Source organism: Cryptomeria japonica, chromosome 11 (genome assembly GCF_030272615.1).
Source record: "Cryptomeria japonica chromosome 11, Sugi_1.0, whole genome shotgun sequence".
NCBI classification, from domain to species: domain Eukaryota; kingdom Viridiplantae; phylum Streptophyta; class Pinopsida; order Cupressales; family Cupressaceae; genus Cryptomeria; species Cryptomeria japonica.
Genome location: NC_081415.1, coordinates 581,822,987 through 581,840,811, shown reverse-complemented (window position 1 = coordinate 581,840,811; position 17,825 = coordinate 581,822,987). Strand labels below are relative to the sequence as shown.

General features: G+C 38.3%; 1 protein-coding gene across 1 annotated transcript in view; it reads right to left on the bottom strand.

The window, feature by feature from the left end:
* LOC131072914 (anaphase-promoting complex subunit 1) overlaps positions 1 to 17,825 on the bottom strand; it is a 310,855-nt gene that overhangs the window by 56,612 nt on the left and 236,418 nt on the right. The window contains exons 27-29 of the mRNA XM_058009211.2: positions 8,985 to 9,061; positions 8,778 to 8,891; positions 8,154 to 8,255 (exon numbers count right to left, since the gene is read on the bottom strand). Of these exons, the coding sequence (XP_057865194.2) occupies positions 8,154 to 8,255; positions 8,778 to 8,891; positions 8,985 to 9,061 (293 nt within the window). The remainder of the gene's footprint in view (positions 1 to 8,153; positions 8,256 to 8,777; positions 8,892 to 8,984; positions 9,062 to 17,825) is intronic.

Below are 17,825 nucleotides of genomic sequence, written 5' to 3'. Positions count from 1 at the left end.
GATCTGCTCGATCAATGTGTCCTGGATCTCCTTTGTTCGTTTGATTTCGAGTCGCAAACCCCTGCAATATAACCGTGATTTTCGGGGTCGACCATAAATGCAGACTCAGTCCACAGCTACCTCACCGACCCACACTTCACTGACCACAGCATGCATGACACCTGTCTCCTACGTGTCATCATTGTCGGCATGCACCTCATCTCAATCACCGTGTCGGTTTAGACTTTGTCACCGACCAACACTCAACCGGATTCATCTACCGATTCTCTAACCCTGTCAGTTCTACCCTAACCGGTCAACCTTCAAGCCTGCACTTTGATGTCCTACCAGTGGAACACCATTGCTCAGTCACTTCACTTGCCAAAACATAGCAGCACATCTTTATCAAATAGGAAGCTATCACTTTTGCTCTTTGCCAGCTTTACTAGTGGACATACTTACCGGTAACCACCTTGATGACACCATTTCATCAAATTACAACAGTCTCCATCTGTCTGCATCTGCATTTCGATTGTGCTTTCTGTCTGTAGCTGCTCAACCTTACCTTCATCTTCATCAGGCCGAACATCATGTCAACTGGTTTGTCAAAGACAAACCCATCACTTCTTTACTCTTCCTTCTCTGACCCGATGGCTCAACTTGCCAACACTAGCTGATCAGAATCAGTCAAAGTTGTAGGTTTTTTAGGTCAAAGTCTTGTCTTCTGTCAAGTCAGAGACAATTGAATGGAGCCAGTAAGCAAATAATAGACTTGGATGACAAAGAGTAGACTCAAGAGGATGAATCTAAGGCATGATGGGTGGAAAAGATCAAGAAACTCGAGCTAATAATGAATTTCGCTCCTTACCCTTCCAAAGGGTCCAGAGCGAAATTTCACAAAGGACCTAAGATTTCACCTAAGTCAAAGAGGGGTTGAGCAAATTTGCAAAGATATGAAAGGAAATTCATCAAAGGGTTGATTCTAAGGCAAAGTCGAGTCGAATCCAAGGTGAATTGAGCCAAGAATAGGAGTTTCGCTCCTGACCCTTCCAAAGGGTCCAGAGCGAATTCCTCTATAAGACACTCCACCTTGACCCAAATTAGGAGCTAGCTCATTCCCAGGCTTGAGTGAAGGCAAAACACTTGTTTGAGTGAACAAATGTGAAAAATGAAGATAGGATTTAAGCCCAAGGAAGAATTTCGCTCCTGACCCTTCCAAAGGGTCCAGAGCGAAATTCATATAAGACCCTATTTTCTTCACAAAATCTTCAAATGAATGCCAATTTGAACTGGATAATGATAGGGGAGGCCTAAGAAGTTATATCCAAGCCAAGGAAGGGAGAAAAAAGGTGAGAAATGAGCTCAAGTGAGAATTTTGCTCCTGACCCTTCCAAAGGGTCCAGAGCAAAATTCTCCATAAACTTCATTTTCTTCCTTGTTATGGCCAAGTTTTGGACTTCTAAGGCATGGTTGGAGTAACGTTGATGTGTTCTTGCCTTTGAAAGGTGGATTCAGGTGATGGAATAGTGAAAATCAACCTAGAGTAGGAATTTCGCTCCTGAGCCTTCTAAAGGGTCCAGAGCGAAATCCTCAATTTGACCCCCTATTTTGCCCAAGACGTTGAAAAGTGAGGATTTTGAGCTAAGTGGATGGCAAATGGACTTGATTGTGGTGAGGAGAGGTGAGTTTGATCAAATTTGAAGGTAAATTGAATGGAAGAAGTGAGAAATAAACCTAGACTAGGAATTTCGCTCCTGACCCTTCCAAAGGGTCCAGAGCGAAATTCCCCATAAGCACTATTTTCTTCCTTCTTTAGACTAAAAGCCTTGTTCCTTGGACATAGTGGGGGTAAATGGACATGTTCTTGCCTTAGGAAGTGAACGAAAGCATTGAAAAGTGAGGATTTTGTCCAAGATTGGGAATTTCGCTCCTGACCCTTCCAAAGGGTCCAAAGCAAAATTCTCCATAAACCTCATTTTCTTCCTTGTTTAGGCCAATATTTTAAGTTCCTTGGGCATATTTGGAAGTGGATTAACATGTCTTTGCCTTTTGAAGTGATGGAATGTGAAGGAGTAAAGGATTTTGTCCTAAATCATGAATTTCGCTCCTAACCCTTCCAAAGGGTCCAGAGCGAAATTCTTGAAAACACCTATTTTTCCCTTTGATGAGGTCAAATCCTTGGTTTCTATGGCGTGGTTGAAGGTGGATTGGTTTATATTAGCTTTGCAATGGAGATGGGAGTTGAAAAAATGAAGAAATGAGCTCAAAACTTGAATTTCGCTCCTGACCCTTCCAAAGGGTCCAGAGCGAAATTCACAAAATCTCTTCTTTCTTCAAATTTTATGTTAAGACAAGTGTTGATCAGGGTGAATTGAGCTTGAAGAGGTCCCTAGGCGTGCCTTTGAATAGCTTGTGACCACCAAATGTAAAGGAATTGAGCTAAAACTTGAATTTCGCTCCTGACCCTCCCAAAGGGTCCAGAGCAAAATCCTAAATACAACCTGTGCCTGGCCATGGTTTTGAGCAAATTTCTCCTTTCAGGCCTTCCTAAGGATAGAACAAGTTTTTCTTCATGAGAGAGGAATCCAAACGTGAAAATCGTGACAAAGCAAGGTAAGAAGAAAGTAGAATTCAACCTAAAGGAAGAAAATCACTCCTGACCCTTCCAAAGGGTCCAGAGCGAATTTCTTCACCAGACACTATTCCTTGCTACAATCAACAAGCTAGTGCATTCCTCATTTTAAAGCCCAAAGACTTGTTCTGGATGACTTAAGGGATGAAGAATGAAGCTAAGAGAGGGAAAATCAAGCAAATCATGAATTTTGCTCCTGACCCTTCCAAAGGGTCCAGAGTGAAATTCTCAAAATCACCTAATTTGCTCATGATGGAGGCTAAGATATGGATTCCTAGGCCTTGGTAGAGAGAAGACTAGTGCATACTTGCCTTGGGAAGCAATTTGGGGTAAAGAAATGATGTAATTTGGACCTAATCATGAAAATCGCTCCTAACCCTTCCAGAGGGTCCAGGGCGAAATCCTTTGAAATCCCTATTTTTCACCTCGTTTGAGCTAGGTAAAAGGTAAATTGCAAGGACATGAGAGGTTAAGGATCAAGATGCTGAAATAATCGAAAGATGGGGTGAATGGAGTAAAATGGCAAACATCAAATCTTGAATAAACTTCAACATCTCCTAGGGTTGCCTATGTCTCTTCAAAAGATTCACAAGCAAGTCACATTCAAAACACATTATTCCTCTCCTAAATTACTAATCAGACCTCATTTTGAATAAATAATGCAAATCCACCTTGATTAAACACTTGTCAAATAGGCTAAATTGATCTTTGAGCTTTAAAATTCAAAAAATTCACTCTTTGCCACCCAAGAATTTTTTTTTAAGCTTTATTGCTAGGTCAATCACCTTAGAGATGGATTTTTTTTATTGTATTTGTTTATTTAAGAGGTCGGCCTCTTTGAAAAGGGATGAAAGCGCCCTATAAAGGAAAGTAAATTTTGCAATCACTAATCATTCATTCATACTTTCTTCCTAAGCGAATTTGAGGAGCAGAACTGGAGGAGCGAATTGCAGCAGATGTAGACGAATTTCTGATCTAGGAAGGCTAGTCAAGGTCTAGATCTGCAAAGGCGAACCTGAGATGCAGACCTGAAGCTTTTGACCCCCTTTGAATATCACTTGGAAGGAAGGCGAATCCAGCAGCAATCTCCCTTTTTATCCATCTTTTCAGGTTGATAATTAGAAATCAAAGATAAGGTATGTGCAATCTGATTTTTGAAGATGTATTGAAGGTCTGATTCAAATTTCTATATCAATCTTCTTAAGGTTAGGTCTTCAATAATCTAGTTTGATTTGAAGGTGATGTCAATTTGAATATTCATAATTTTAAAGATTTATCATTTTATTTTCAAATTAAAATTCAATTAAGAGATCTCAAATCACCTATCTACGGTACTATACCTAAACCTAACTTTCAACCTTTTTGTAGGTAGCAAATGGCGGCCCCCAAGGCAAGTGGATCTGCTACCCGGCAAGCTCTCATTAAAGAAGATCAAAAGAGTGACGACTTGGAGACAAGGATCGTATCCAAATGGAGCAGTATTGGAGACACCAGCTTAGGAAACTTCAATGTGAAGAAGTTTCGAGAAGCACCTTACATCGGCAAGCCATCACCCATAGCCAAGAAGATAATTGAGAGTCGCATCATCAAGGCCGCAGGCTTCCCTCCCACAGTCAGATGTCATGAGCTAATGATCGAATGTGCCAGGCACTATGATTCACGTTCAAGGACAATCATAGCCAAGGATGGAACTATCCTCGCCTATCTTTCAGAAGAAGCTATAAGTGAGGCTTTTCATCTTTCCAAACTTTAACCTTTTAATCCTAAGTGTGTGTATACCGGTTGGCAAATCTTACACAAAGCAAACATACCGATGAGAAAGGAGGATGACACAAATGCAACCACACACAAAAGGGACATCACATAACACTAGATGTACGAGAAAAACACAACATGGGAAAAACCTCGGTAAGAAATGCTACTGGAGTCTACTGCTCCAATCCAGCCTCACTATAAAACAATGGTTACAACATTTAGGGCACCAACCCAAGGAGTACCACCCCTACTGATTTAGGGCATCACCCCAAGGAGCACAAACCCCTGATTTTACAACACCAACCCCTGCACTAAGCTCCAACTCAGTGATTACAAAGTTTGTATTCAATGCAAAAGTAATCTCCTGGTTAAAAATGAGTTTTGTAACCTCTGCAATCTTCCTTCCAATTTTACTCTTCTCAACCCGTCTTCCTCTGCTCTGCTCACCGGTTCTCTAATCTTCTTTCTTCTCTGTTGCAACCTTACCGGTTCGGCCTCTAACTCTTCTCTGTCGGTACTCTGCTCTCTGTCGGTACTCTACTCTCTACTAGTTTTGATCTCTCCTCTGCTCAATCTTTGTTGTGTCTTATCTTCTCTGACACTCTCGCCGATTCTCTCACTATTGCCTTCTTACCGGTTCACCCCACTGTCAAACTCTGACAATCTACTGGTTGCCTTACCCTTGCAAGTTTAGCTCTTCTTACCGATTCTCTCTCACGCACTCAGTCTCCTCTGTGATTGTCGATGACACTTGACTGATTAACTCTCTGGTTTCACTCCCTTCTCTAGCTTCACTATCTTGTTCAACATATCTGGTCTTCGATCTGCATATATATACTCCAGCATTCCCGCCAAAACCGACATTCAAACTTCTGGTGCGCTAGGGTTCCTTCATCAACCACGAGGCATATCAAATCCAATCAGATCTCCTTCCAGATATCGACCACCTGCAACGGATCAATCCACTCCACCAATCTTGTTGTGTCCAAAACACGTTTGCCATATTTAGCAAACACGACGACATGCATCCTGATATGTCGGCCTTTTGATTTGTCGCTTATCATGCATGATGCAATTTTCTTCACCTACTCTGATATGCTCGATCAGTGTGTCCTAGATCTCCTCTATTCGTTTGATTTCGAGCCGCAAACCCCTACAATATACCCGTGATTTTCGAGGTTGACCATAAATGCAGACTCAATCGGCAGCTACCTTACCGACCACACATGCATGACACCTGTCTCTTACGTGTCATCATTGTCGGCATGCACCTCAGCTCAATCACCATCGCTTTAGACTCTGTCACCGGTTCTGTAACCTTGTCGATTCTACCCTAATCGGTCAACCTTCAAGCCAGCACTTTATTGTTTTGTTGGTGGAACACCTTTGCCCGATCATTTCACTTGCCAAAACATAGCAGCACATCTTTATCAAATAGGAGGCTATCACTTTTGCACTTTACCAGCTTTACCAATGGACATACTTACCAGTAACCACCTTGATGACACCATCTCATCAAACTACAACAGTCTCCTTCTGTTTGCATCTGCATTTTGGTTGCACTCTCTGTCTACAGCTGCTCAGCCTTACCTTCATCTTCATCAAGTCGAACATCATCTCAACCGGTTTGTCAAAGTGACAAACCCTTCACTTCTTTATTGTTCCTTCTCTGTCCCGGTGGCTCAATTTGCCAACACTAACTGATCAGATTCACATCTCTGGTTTCACATCATCTCAACCGGTTTGTCAAAGTGACAAACCCTTCACTTCTTTATTGTTCCTTCTCTGTCCCGGTGGCTCAATTTGCCAACACTAACTGATCAGATTCACATCTCTAGTTTCACACACCTGAGACATCCTCATGTTTCACCGGTTCATCCGATGTGAGCCCTCAATCAGCTGCCTTCTACTTTTATGTCTTATTTCAGAAGTGTATGATGCATTTTATACATGCTGGGGGATAAGCTCTAGTTACCGGTGGGAGTGGATCCTTGTCATCTACTTCCGGCATTGTACAGATATGCCTAAGCTGACATCGAGCAGATACATCATCTACAGATACCACGGTAGACTTCCATATGTCTTTCTTGCTATCTGAGGTAGCACACTTTTTGTCAGTCTTTTCTTCATCCTATGATAGCATCTCTATCCGATGGGAGTCCTGCAATAAGACATCCAACTGCATATCGGTTCATCACTTCTTCATTGGATCCTCCTTGCTTTATTACTGGCCACATGCTTCCCGGTTGGCAACCATACACTGCCAACACATCACTTACCAGTTGTCATACTATACCAATCTCCAATACTTGTCTTCAACACAAGCCAACACTGACTAGTGTACCGGTGACTCCAATAACCACAATGCTGGTTGACATCCTATACTAGTTGACACCATTACTGGTATACACCAATGACAACAATACACATCAATCTCCCATATAGGTTGCCATGCTATACCGGTTGACATCAATGACAACACAATGCCAACAAATATGCATATATTTCTTATTTTTTATATGTTTTTGTATGGACCAACCCAAAATGAACCCAGCCATCCAAAAAATCTTAGCCATACCTGAGAACAAGACCCTCGAAACCAAATCCAATCCCGAACCAGAACCAATAATTTAAATTAAAAACATATAAAATGAGAAGATTTTAAAAAGTAAATAAATTTGTATAGAATAAAAATCACATGACAAAGTTTTCAAAGATTTTTATAAAAGATGAACATACATGCAACTTGGACTAAGTTAGAAATTTTTAATAATAAAAAATAAAAACTTCCTAATAACTCCCTTGAAGAATGGAAAAGGCTAAAAACATGATCCAATGTTCCACAAAGTTTCAAGAGGGGGGGGATGCAAGGGTGGGTTTTGGGGACAAGAGGACCAAGGGCCTAAATTTGGGGATGGGGAGGGGACAACAGTGGAAAGCGAGGGGGGGGGTGCTTATATAAAAATAAAGGTTAATTCAAATTTTCACCGCAAAATCTGCAATATAACATCTTTGTGATTGCCCCATGAAAGGCCAAGTAGTTTTCACAAAGTTAAAGGTTGCAATCAACATGTAATGGCATGTGCCATATAGCAAGCGATCGAGCAGTGTCTCATCAACGGTGGCAGAGATGGTGGAAGTGGTGCTGTTGTGGGGGGGATGTTTCCCCCAAGTCCCCAAGTCCCGGAAACATCCCCCTACAGGGGATGTGGGTTTTTTACGAGGGGACGTGTCTTTGTGGAACATTGAAAATATTGCAGAATTTTTTGTTCACATTCACTTAAAATGCAAAACTCCCTAGCAATGTCATGAAAAGCAAAGAAATGGTCGTTTGCAATGGAAACCGCATTTTGTCCATCTCAATATGAAATAGAGCCTTGTCGTTACATTTACCGTAACAAAGATGAACACACAAATTCAATACCCAAAGCAAACCAGGTTGTCTTCTCAAAGTAACTAGGGTTTACTCCTTTCAAATGTCCTATCAAAAATTATTACTTGTAAGAGAATAGTTTGTTAGTTTAACAAAGCACAAGTCAAAATTCCAAGCCAATTTCAATAATATTATCCAGACTTCAATACAAAAAAATGTCAAGTTACCAAAAATGCTAAAATAATCCAAGCCATATTTCAAAATGGCACAATTTTTCACTATTCTCCTAGAACAAAATTAAAAAGTACACGTGATAATAAGCATTCCACAAGCATGCTTCATTTCAATATAGATTCAAACATATTTAATCTCTTAGATAAAGATTCAAATAGTCATTGGGAAGATTGATTATACAGCCATGTGGTTTCCATATTTGGTATGTCCATGAAGATCAATCCGGCTTCGAAGATATCGCAACAATTTAAATGTCCCTAAGTGACCAGTGCCAGCCATAACCTGGTCAAGAACACACAAGAATTGAATTAGACATTAAAATAGAAAGCTATTTATCAGTTTCATCAAGTAAGACTAAGCCTTTCACTTGAGACAAGAAAGGTAACTTGCCAGACATTATTTTCATTACTATTCCTAACTGTATTAAAAGACCCATGCTACACTATAGAAAATCAGTCACCATGGCCAGGGTAATAAATGATGAAACCATTTTCCATCGCATAAGTTCAGTAACATAGAACATGGTTTGAAAATACAGCATCTTACTATACAAGCTTTATAAAGATAAACAAAAACAGAGTGTATTGCTCTTTACTTTACATGTTTTCCCTACTGTTGTGCAGACTTTCAAAGATTTAACTGAATATGAAACTATGTAACATTTTCAGGATTAATTCCTGAAAATGAAATCATGTTGGTCCCTTAAGTTTCCAAACAGAAGCACATCCAAGCAAATCTAAACCTGAAATGGATAATTGTGATCCAAAACCATTAAGAATCTTGATAAAAGTCAAATCGCCTTACCAGAGAAAGAGAAAGAATTGTGACACTAAGACACGTCTCTAAAGTTGCTCGATCAACATATTTTGAGAGGCCTTTTGGATGTCTAGCTATACTCGATGCTGCAACAGGTTTGATCTGAAAGATCCAAGCAAACAAATCAGGATGGAATCATAGAAAAAGTCATGTTTAATTGCACCATTAAATAAGATTCATATAACAATGCACCACCTCATTCAAAAAATATATGGAATAAGAATACAACAACTCCTGAGCATCTGCATTTGCTGTGCCTGCATACCTCAAACCTGTGACAAAATGAAAATATTGCACTTATAATCGAGGCAACATACTATTCCCATGTATAAAATGTGATGAGACAATACAAACTATGTTGATACCTATAAAGCATAAAAAAAATATTCTTTATCATTCCACTCACTTCAAGGAAAAATTAATGAGACAACACTCTGGAATTATATATTTGATCCATAGCATGCAGAGTATCAGCACCAACCACTTTGAACACCAAAATGAAATAACTAGCCACCTTTTGTTTTGACGCAAATATTTTATTAATTAAAAGCCAAGTTACTGGTTCAGCCCATGGGACTTACCAATTCAAGTTTGATTTGGCCCAAATACAGATCCAGGTTTGGTACATAGTGGAGTCCATCCAAAGTTCTTGTTGGGTGAAAATTTTCTAAACTGGAGAAGTTCACAAAAATTACGGTTTCATCCATAGTGTGTGAGATTAAATCTCTCCTCACAAAAAGGGGGCTGCCTTCTTATCACCTATTACCTATCCACTCTTGAAGAACTTGAAACAAAATTACAATTTGGGTTTTACAATCATTAATTCCTCTTATTTCAGAATTAATGCTCTTCCTATTCTCTTATTTCAGAGTAGGTATTTCTCACAAGACTTACAACTACGGAAGTTAAAAAGGATGATAATAACCGATACCATGAAATCACACAAAAGAGTAATCCCGTGTAGTACCAGTGTAATGATTTCAACTAGGGAATTTGTGTAGCACAAAGACTGTCACAATTCCTTATAAATATTTTAATGACAAAAGATGGTAATTTATTGAAGCTCAAAGACTTTCAGATATAATGCTATCTAGAACATGTGAGAGAAGGAATATTTGAAGCTCAAAGACTTACTAAAACTTCCTTATCTGCTAACTCTAATTCCTAAATTATAAACTTGATATTGTAGCTCAAACACTTTCAGATATCAAATTCAATCCTCTTATAAAATAACTCTCAACCATAAAACTATGCTTCAAGTAAATTCAAAGGTCAAATGATTACACTAACATAAGAACAATGCATTCACATAAAAATAATGCTTCAACACATAGTTTGAAGGCACATGTGCTCCATTATTGACTTGAAATTGTTTCACAAAATTAGCTCAAAGTCTCATAATGCTACAGAATTCGGCAGAGTTTTGTTGCAATACTTAAAGATAAAAATTTATAATGAGTCCCCTTCTATATATAAATGAGGAGCCATGAGAAAAAGGTGGAAAAGTTCTAACAAATTTTCACTTATTTAACATCATAAGTCCTAAACTATTTTGACTTGTAATGTGATCACATGCAATTTACATATTGTGGCTTTTCACGTGATATGTCTATACAAAATTACAAAATTATTTTCTAGAAATCATACAAAAAATGACTAAATATTTTGGGGTACTTTTTCTTGACCTTCATCCTAGGCCACAAATTCCACAAACTCGCAAACTTGCGCAATGAAGCTTGCACTTCATCATCATTTGGCCCAGAAGTGTGACTTGCTACTGCTGTGATCCTGGGAACAACATCTGAATAATTGGTGAAAGAAGTTTGATACTTCTTTAAAGCATTTTGCATTTTTCTTAGGAGAGTCTAGAGATTTGTTAACTTATCAATGGAAGTTAAGGTGAAGTGATCAACCTCCATTTCTACACGAATTAAGGAATTGAATTTTGGAAACACTGTATCTTCTGACAATAACTTCTTATCCTTATCTACCAATTCACAATAGACCTTCTCAAATTGGGCAATAATTTCTTGCTCATCTTCAACACATGATTTTAGGGCCGATTCTAAATCACTCATCAAGTCTTCAGTAACCTCAACTTTGTTGGTCATAAGCTCTTTGAATTCAATATATTGCCTTCTGGAAGACAAAACACCATTTTCACATAGTGCATCCAATCGGTAGTCTGTAAACTTAAGCCAAGTTTTCAGATCCTCCTACTGAGATTGCAAATCTTGAAACAAAACCTCAAGGGCATGCTTCAATCCAAACTTGACTTCTTTCGAATCCTTTAGCATTCAAAGAGTTATCCTCACCAGTTTAGTACCTTGCCACAACAGTCTGTCTGCCCAAGAATCTATTGTACTTGCTTTTTCTCCGGCCTTTTCAGCCTTTTTGATAGATTCTTCAGCAATGGGAGATGATACTAGGTCAACTGTTTCAGTGGTCTGAGTGATCTTCAGGAGTACTGAAATGAGTTGTTCATTCTATTGTTTCAACTGATCTTTCTTCTCTTTGAGCTCATCATATCTCCGAATCAATGACACTACAGATTCTTGTGCATCATGCTTGGTACTATCATATGTTTGTTTCCCAAGTTCAAACCTTGTAATTCTGTAATTTGTAGTTTGCATCTCCTCATCAAGCTTATCTGAAATAGGCTCTGCAACCTCAGCATATTTCACTTTTTCCTTACCATCACCTTTGAAACAGTCTTAGACCACTTGGTGGCTTTAGGCTTTGCAAGAACAAGCTACTTAAATTCAAAATCATCAAGAGAATCTATTGTTTCTTCCTTTTTAGGAGTAATTGTTCTCAACCATGCAGGAAGATCAAAAAACATCAAGCTGAGTAGCTTCAACTATAGCTTGTAAAGGGACAAACTCTATCTGCACTATTATTGACACTATGGATGGAACATCGGTTTATACTACAGAGGGAATATGCTCAATCATTACATGGGACATAGACCCGGACATAAACTTAGCAAAGTCAATAACGGTGGAAGTAGATACATCTGACAAGTTCGGATAGATGTGTATGAGTCATAAATATTGTCCAAATTATCTTGTGGAGCATCTAGGACAAACTTGGTAGCTAGGGTGGAGATATTCTGGGAAGGAACCAAGGGACCTATTGGGGTTAGCATTACTGTAGAGAAGGTGTCAACATTGGTATTTGTTGATGTGTTTTTTAGGCACATGTGAACACAGAATAAAATACCAAGGATCTTATCCTCTCTTGAACAAAGTCTCTCAAATGCTGAAGATTCGCATCAGGATTACTTGAGACAACTCCAAGGTTCCTAATATGTCGAATCATGACGTGTGGATAAACTCAGTGATTTGATGTGATAATGCTGGAATCACAAGGGGACTTACATCGAATACTTGAATTGTTGGAACTTGATCATCTAATGTTGCAATCTTCTGATGCTTTTTACCCTAAACTAGCTTGAGTTGAAAAAAAAAGGCAAAAGGGAAAGGGTTGAGGAATTCTATCCTAAGACTTAGAATGCAAGAAAGGGGTGAATGCTCCGATGGAGTCCTACTAGGCAAGGTCTCACCATCAAACCGAATGTAATATCCCTTGGCTAATCTGACCCTGGTTGCTTATTTGAACACCAAGGAATATTGTCATACACTTGGCATACAATGTTTGAAGCCGCTGTAGTGAATTCTTTATTTGTCTTCTTTGGGTTTGTAGGTTGCAAATGAAGTTATGGAAAGCTTCTAACAATGCAAAGTTGTTATAGAAATGATATACTAGCTGTTTTAGACCTTTCCACACATATGTAATGACTGAAATTAACTAGTACAGCTAGTTGACATTAAGACAAACACTTGTCATGCATCCCAATGTATACCTACAGCCATTAGGCATTTAAGCAAACAATTGGCATGAAAGCTAAGCGGCTGATCAATGTTGAATGTTACCATGAATGTGGAATATGCAAATTATATCTCCATTAAACATATGCAACCTCCAAATATTTCATGATATAATCATAATAGAAAATGATGCAATGAAGTAATGATTTTCTAATCCAATGACCATAGATAGAAAACCTGGTATTTCAATGGCTGCCTTGATATATTGGTTTGATTCTCCTCATATGCAAATCCCTTGTCAAATATATATAGCTGTTCAACCTTTCTAAATCCCCTTCTATAGAACTCAAACTACTGTAGCGCACTATTCACGGCACTGTAGTGCACTGTTCACGGCAACGGCACTGTTCATGGCACTGTTCACGGCACTGTTCATGGGGGTACTATTCACGCGAGTACTGTAGCAGTGGATGAAAAAACTTGCAATCTGCTCTTAAAACCTTGAATAATTTGTTGATAATCTCTCCCAACAAGAATGATATAACTCCATGTGCCAAAGAAGGATGATTCACAACCAACTATAAATGTTCTTCAACAATAAACTTCAAACCCTTGTAGAAAACTTCACCAATTTGCACAAATGAAAGAACTGAAGTATTCTTTCCCACAACTGCAATAATTCAGATGTTATTTCACACCTTCAAAATTGCTATCAATAGGAAGTTTCCGTTTCCTATGATCAAAGAAGAAAATTGCGAAAGCCCTAGGCTCCACAATAAAAATCAATCAAAATACTATTCATCAACTGGATGCCGAGAATGAACTCTTGCCTTTCCTTTTATTCTTTCCTTAAGAGAGCTCAAACACCTTCCTGGCCAATGTGGGATAAAAGATTTATTCCCACATTAAATTATTCACTTAACGCACTTTATTATATTAAAGTGACTTTATTATTATAAAGTTACTTTAGAACTTTATAATAATATTAAAATATTAAATAAATCACTTAAGTCACTTAAACTTTAATATCTCTTGATGTACTTGTCTGATTGCTAAGCCGTCTGAGCCAGGAGTCGACTCTCCCTATTCTCCATGTGATTGGATGCCTGTCTAAAAATAGAAACCCTGAATAGTGACTTACTATAAATAGTAAGTATGTGGAACTGAGTCTAGAAATAGCTGCAAAGGCCCAATCAAGGTCAACACTGCCAATAAGCTTTGCTCAGGTGTCTTTCTATTAATAGAAACCCTGACTCTCCCAAAATAGTAACTTACTATAAATAGTAAGTGTGCCAATCTGAGTCAAAAAACCTGTGCAAAGGCCAAAACCTGAATCCAGCTGAAGAGTAATGTCTCTAATCACCAAGTAACTGCCACACGAGGCCCTCTATCAATAATTGTTAGCCTACGAGGGTCAAATGATACGCTAATTCTTACAAACTCTGATGCTCGCAAAATGGGGACATTACACCGAACAATTTTGACACAAGCTTGGTGCAATCATCTAAGGTGCAATTCAAAGATGTTCAAATCATTATCATCAAACATTGATTACAATTCAAGTTAATGCCTAAACAATGGATGTATAACAATTGAAGTTAAGCTTATACAATTCCAGTGGACCATGCAAGGTACACTTACAATTACCAAGAGGCTAGTGGTATGGACTAAATGGATTCCACGCAAATGCATTCAACAATTTCCTCCATTCAATCTAATTAACATGAAAGCAAATGACAAGTAGAAACCATGGGACTTGTTGAAATAACACATTTCACCATAACTTCAATGAAAAGAGTTTCTCCATTTACAAGTCTTAACAACAATTCCTCCTTCTCCTAATCTATTCTAACTGCTTGCTATCTAATATCTATCAACTACTCACTATTCTCTATAGACTCTTAACTATTAACCTCTGTTGTATTCACCTTTTCAAATGAGAAGTGTGAGCTTTATATACAAAGCTCATTACAATTGGTGGCTAGGATTGATCCATAATCAATGGCCAAGATTACAAGATAAAAAACTCTAATTAGGGTTTATTACAACCCTAATTGTAATGGAATAATTACAATGCTTGGACACATGTCCGCTTTAGAATATTCGACCAATAAATAGTGTGGGGTAGGTGTATTGGAGTTTGTGTCTTCACAAGATGAATCAGGTGCACTGCATCTAGACATGCTGATGCAGGAACCTTTTTGATTGGTGGAGCAGAGACTGGGACACCACCTCAATTTACACTTAGTAGATCATCATGAAGGAATGTTCAGCAATATCTCTTGATACTCAACATTTTCAAGCTCGCTCAATGTGGTGATGATGGGAAGCATCATTGTGGTCGAGTCAATCCTCCATATTTGCTTTCTTATCCTACCTTGAGGTAGTTGTGTAATCTCTCCTTTATACTTTGTGAAGTTTTGTCCTCTTTATATCATCATGATGAGGTGAGAGTTCTTGACTACCATGAGATCCTTCCTTCCTTGATACCCTTGTGCTTGCCGATGAAGTTTTCCCCTTGAAGTTGCATAGTAGTGTAAGTCTTGCGGTCTTCCCCCTTATTCTATCAAGGTGTTGCTTTGCAATTTGCATCATCATCCTCTCATATGCAAAACAAAACAAACATGATATCAAACACATATGATATATAACCTTTACACATTCTTTGAATTTTATATGAATTCTGATTTTTTATGTGTTCCAGGTTTGATGAGTGCATTCAAAGGGGAGTTCGCTCCTAAGAAGGAGCAAAGGAAGTTGCTTAAATGTGAGAGCAATGGAAATCAAGTTTGCTCCTGACGAGAAGCAAAGAAGTTCAACATCCTTACATCACTTCTTCATCAACTGATCTCTTTTAATGAGCAAAACGGAAATCCGCTCCTCCAAAGTAGCGAAGGAAGTCAAGTTTGCCTCAACATCACGGCAATGGAAGCGAATTTCGCATGAAACTCAAATTTGTTTAGCTAGATTTTATCCATTTCACCTTCTTATGCCTCAAGTTTATCATCTCTCCTATGTGAAATGCTCCAAATGGTCATCAAAATGCTTAAGGAAGGTTTTTGCTCTCAAGGAGGAGTAAAGGAAGGTAATTTCGCTCCACTTGACGAGCAATGGAAGCATAATTCGCTCCTAGAGAGGAGCAAAGGAAATTTTTTGATAATTAACCAAATTTTCGTCCTCCTCCTTCATTCGAACAATTCATTTCCTTAAAATTTTTATCCTCGTGTTCAAAATCATTAAATCACCTTCATCAAATGCTTTAAGGATGATTTCGCTCTAAGATTGGGGCAATAGATGTGAAATTCGCTCCTGGAGAGGAGCAATGGAAGAACATATCGCTCCAAGGAGAAGGCAAGGGAAATGACTTCAAATTTGCTCTTCATCACTTCATGTTTGAGTAATTTGCCATCTATACTCGTGAAGGAGTCAATTCAACCTTGGAGAAGGCTTTGAGATCAATTTCGCTCCCAATCTCAAGCAAAGGAAGGCATTTTCGCTCTCAAGGAGGAGCAATGGAAGTAAAAATCGCTCCAATTGAGAAGCAATGGAAATCATTGCAATTTGGACACTTCGCTCAATTTTATCCTCTTACTTCGATTAATCAACTCAAACCTTAATTTTTTAGCCATTCATGCATGGAAATGTGCCAATTTGACCTCAAGGATAATTTCGCTCCTAAACTAGGGCAATGGAAGTGAAATTCGCTCCCACTAAGGAGCAATGGAAGTAAATTTTGCTCCAAATGAAGAGCAATGGAAATAGTCTCCAATTTAACACTTTAACTCATTTTTGCTTATTTACCTTCATTCCCTCAACTCAAATGCAATGAATTACGCTCATGTGAGGTTCTAGAAGCAAATTTGCTCTCATGGGAGAGCAAAGGAAGCATATTTGCTCCTGGAAGAGAGCAAAAGAAAGAATTTTTCCTCGGATCCTTGAGCAATGGAAATGAACTCAAGTTCATCCTCTAACTCAGTCTTATCAACTTATACCTTAGGGTTTTTGTTTCATGCACAAAATGTTATCAAGTTACCCTCTATGAAGGCCTTGGAGATGATTTTTCTCCTACCCAAAGTGTAATGTCCCCACTTTGAAATAGAATTTAATAATAAATGATAATAATAAAATTAAAACATAAAAAACTAAATTAAAATATAAAATAATATAATTAAATATAATTAATTAAAAATTAATAAGGTTAATGAAAAGTGAAAAGACATGAAAGAAAAAGTTGTGACTCCCTCAACAATGAGATATAAAAGGGAGAAGAGAACCTCATTGAGAGGGGGGATAATTTGGAAATGAGAAGTGCAGATCTGATTTAAATAATAAGTGCACATCTGATTATGGAAGGTTGTGTCCCTTTCAAAGGGTAGAAATAATGAAGAATTGCACTCTTTCAAAGGGTGCTAATGGTGAAAGGGTGTGCTTCTTGCCAAAGGGCATACATGATGAAGAGTTGTGACCTCTCCCTCAAATTGAGAGATATAAAGGGAAGGAATCAAAAGCATCTAGGGAGATCACCATTGATCAGATCAGATCAGAATTGTTATAAAGTTACAGGCAGTAACATTTGTGTTCTTGGTGGTATGCATGGGGATAGTGCTAACAGTTATAGCCACGTTGGAAGCAAAAACCATGGAAGGAGTAGAGCGTACCCAGCATATCCAAGATACACCACCAGCAAGTGAACGGTAAGTGGTTTGCCCTAAACCGTAGGAAATACTTCATGAATAATGTCGTGGAATTCGAATCATACCGCAAGATAAATTAAAGCAGAATGGCCGGTAAATAACAGAGATACATTCTAGATTAATATATCAAAGATGCATTTAGAATCAATGTTGCAGAGATACATTCAAAATTAGCATAATAGAGATGCACTTAGAATTGTAACGACACTTCTAGAGACAGAGATACACTCAGGATTATAATATAATAGTGATATATTAGTGATGTTAAATAACAATTACCATAAGATTGTAGAGATACACTCAGAATTAAAATAGAGGAAATAGAGATTGCTTCAGAGGCAATTTACAGAGCTAGGGATCATTGAGGCATTTCAGAGCAGAATTATATTTAAGTCCCTGATAATGTCTAGGATGATTGCTCCCTTTAAAGAAGCCATAGAGACCAGAGGGCAAAATTGAATGCCAAGATTCCAAGAGGAATATAGAGAGAGATTCATAGGGAATCTCTTAGA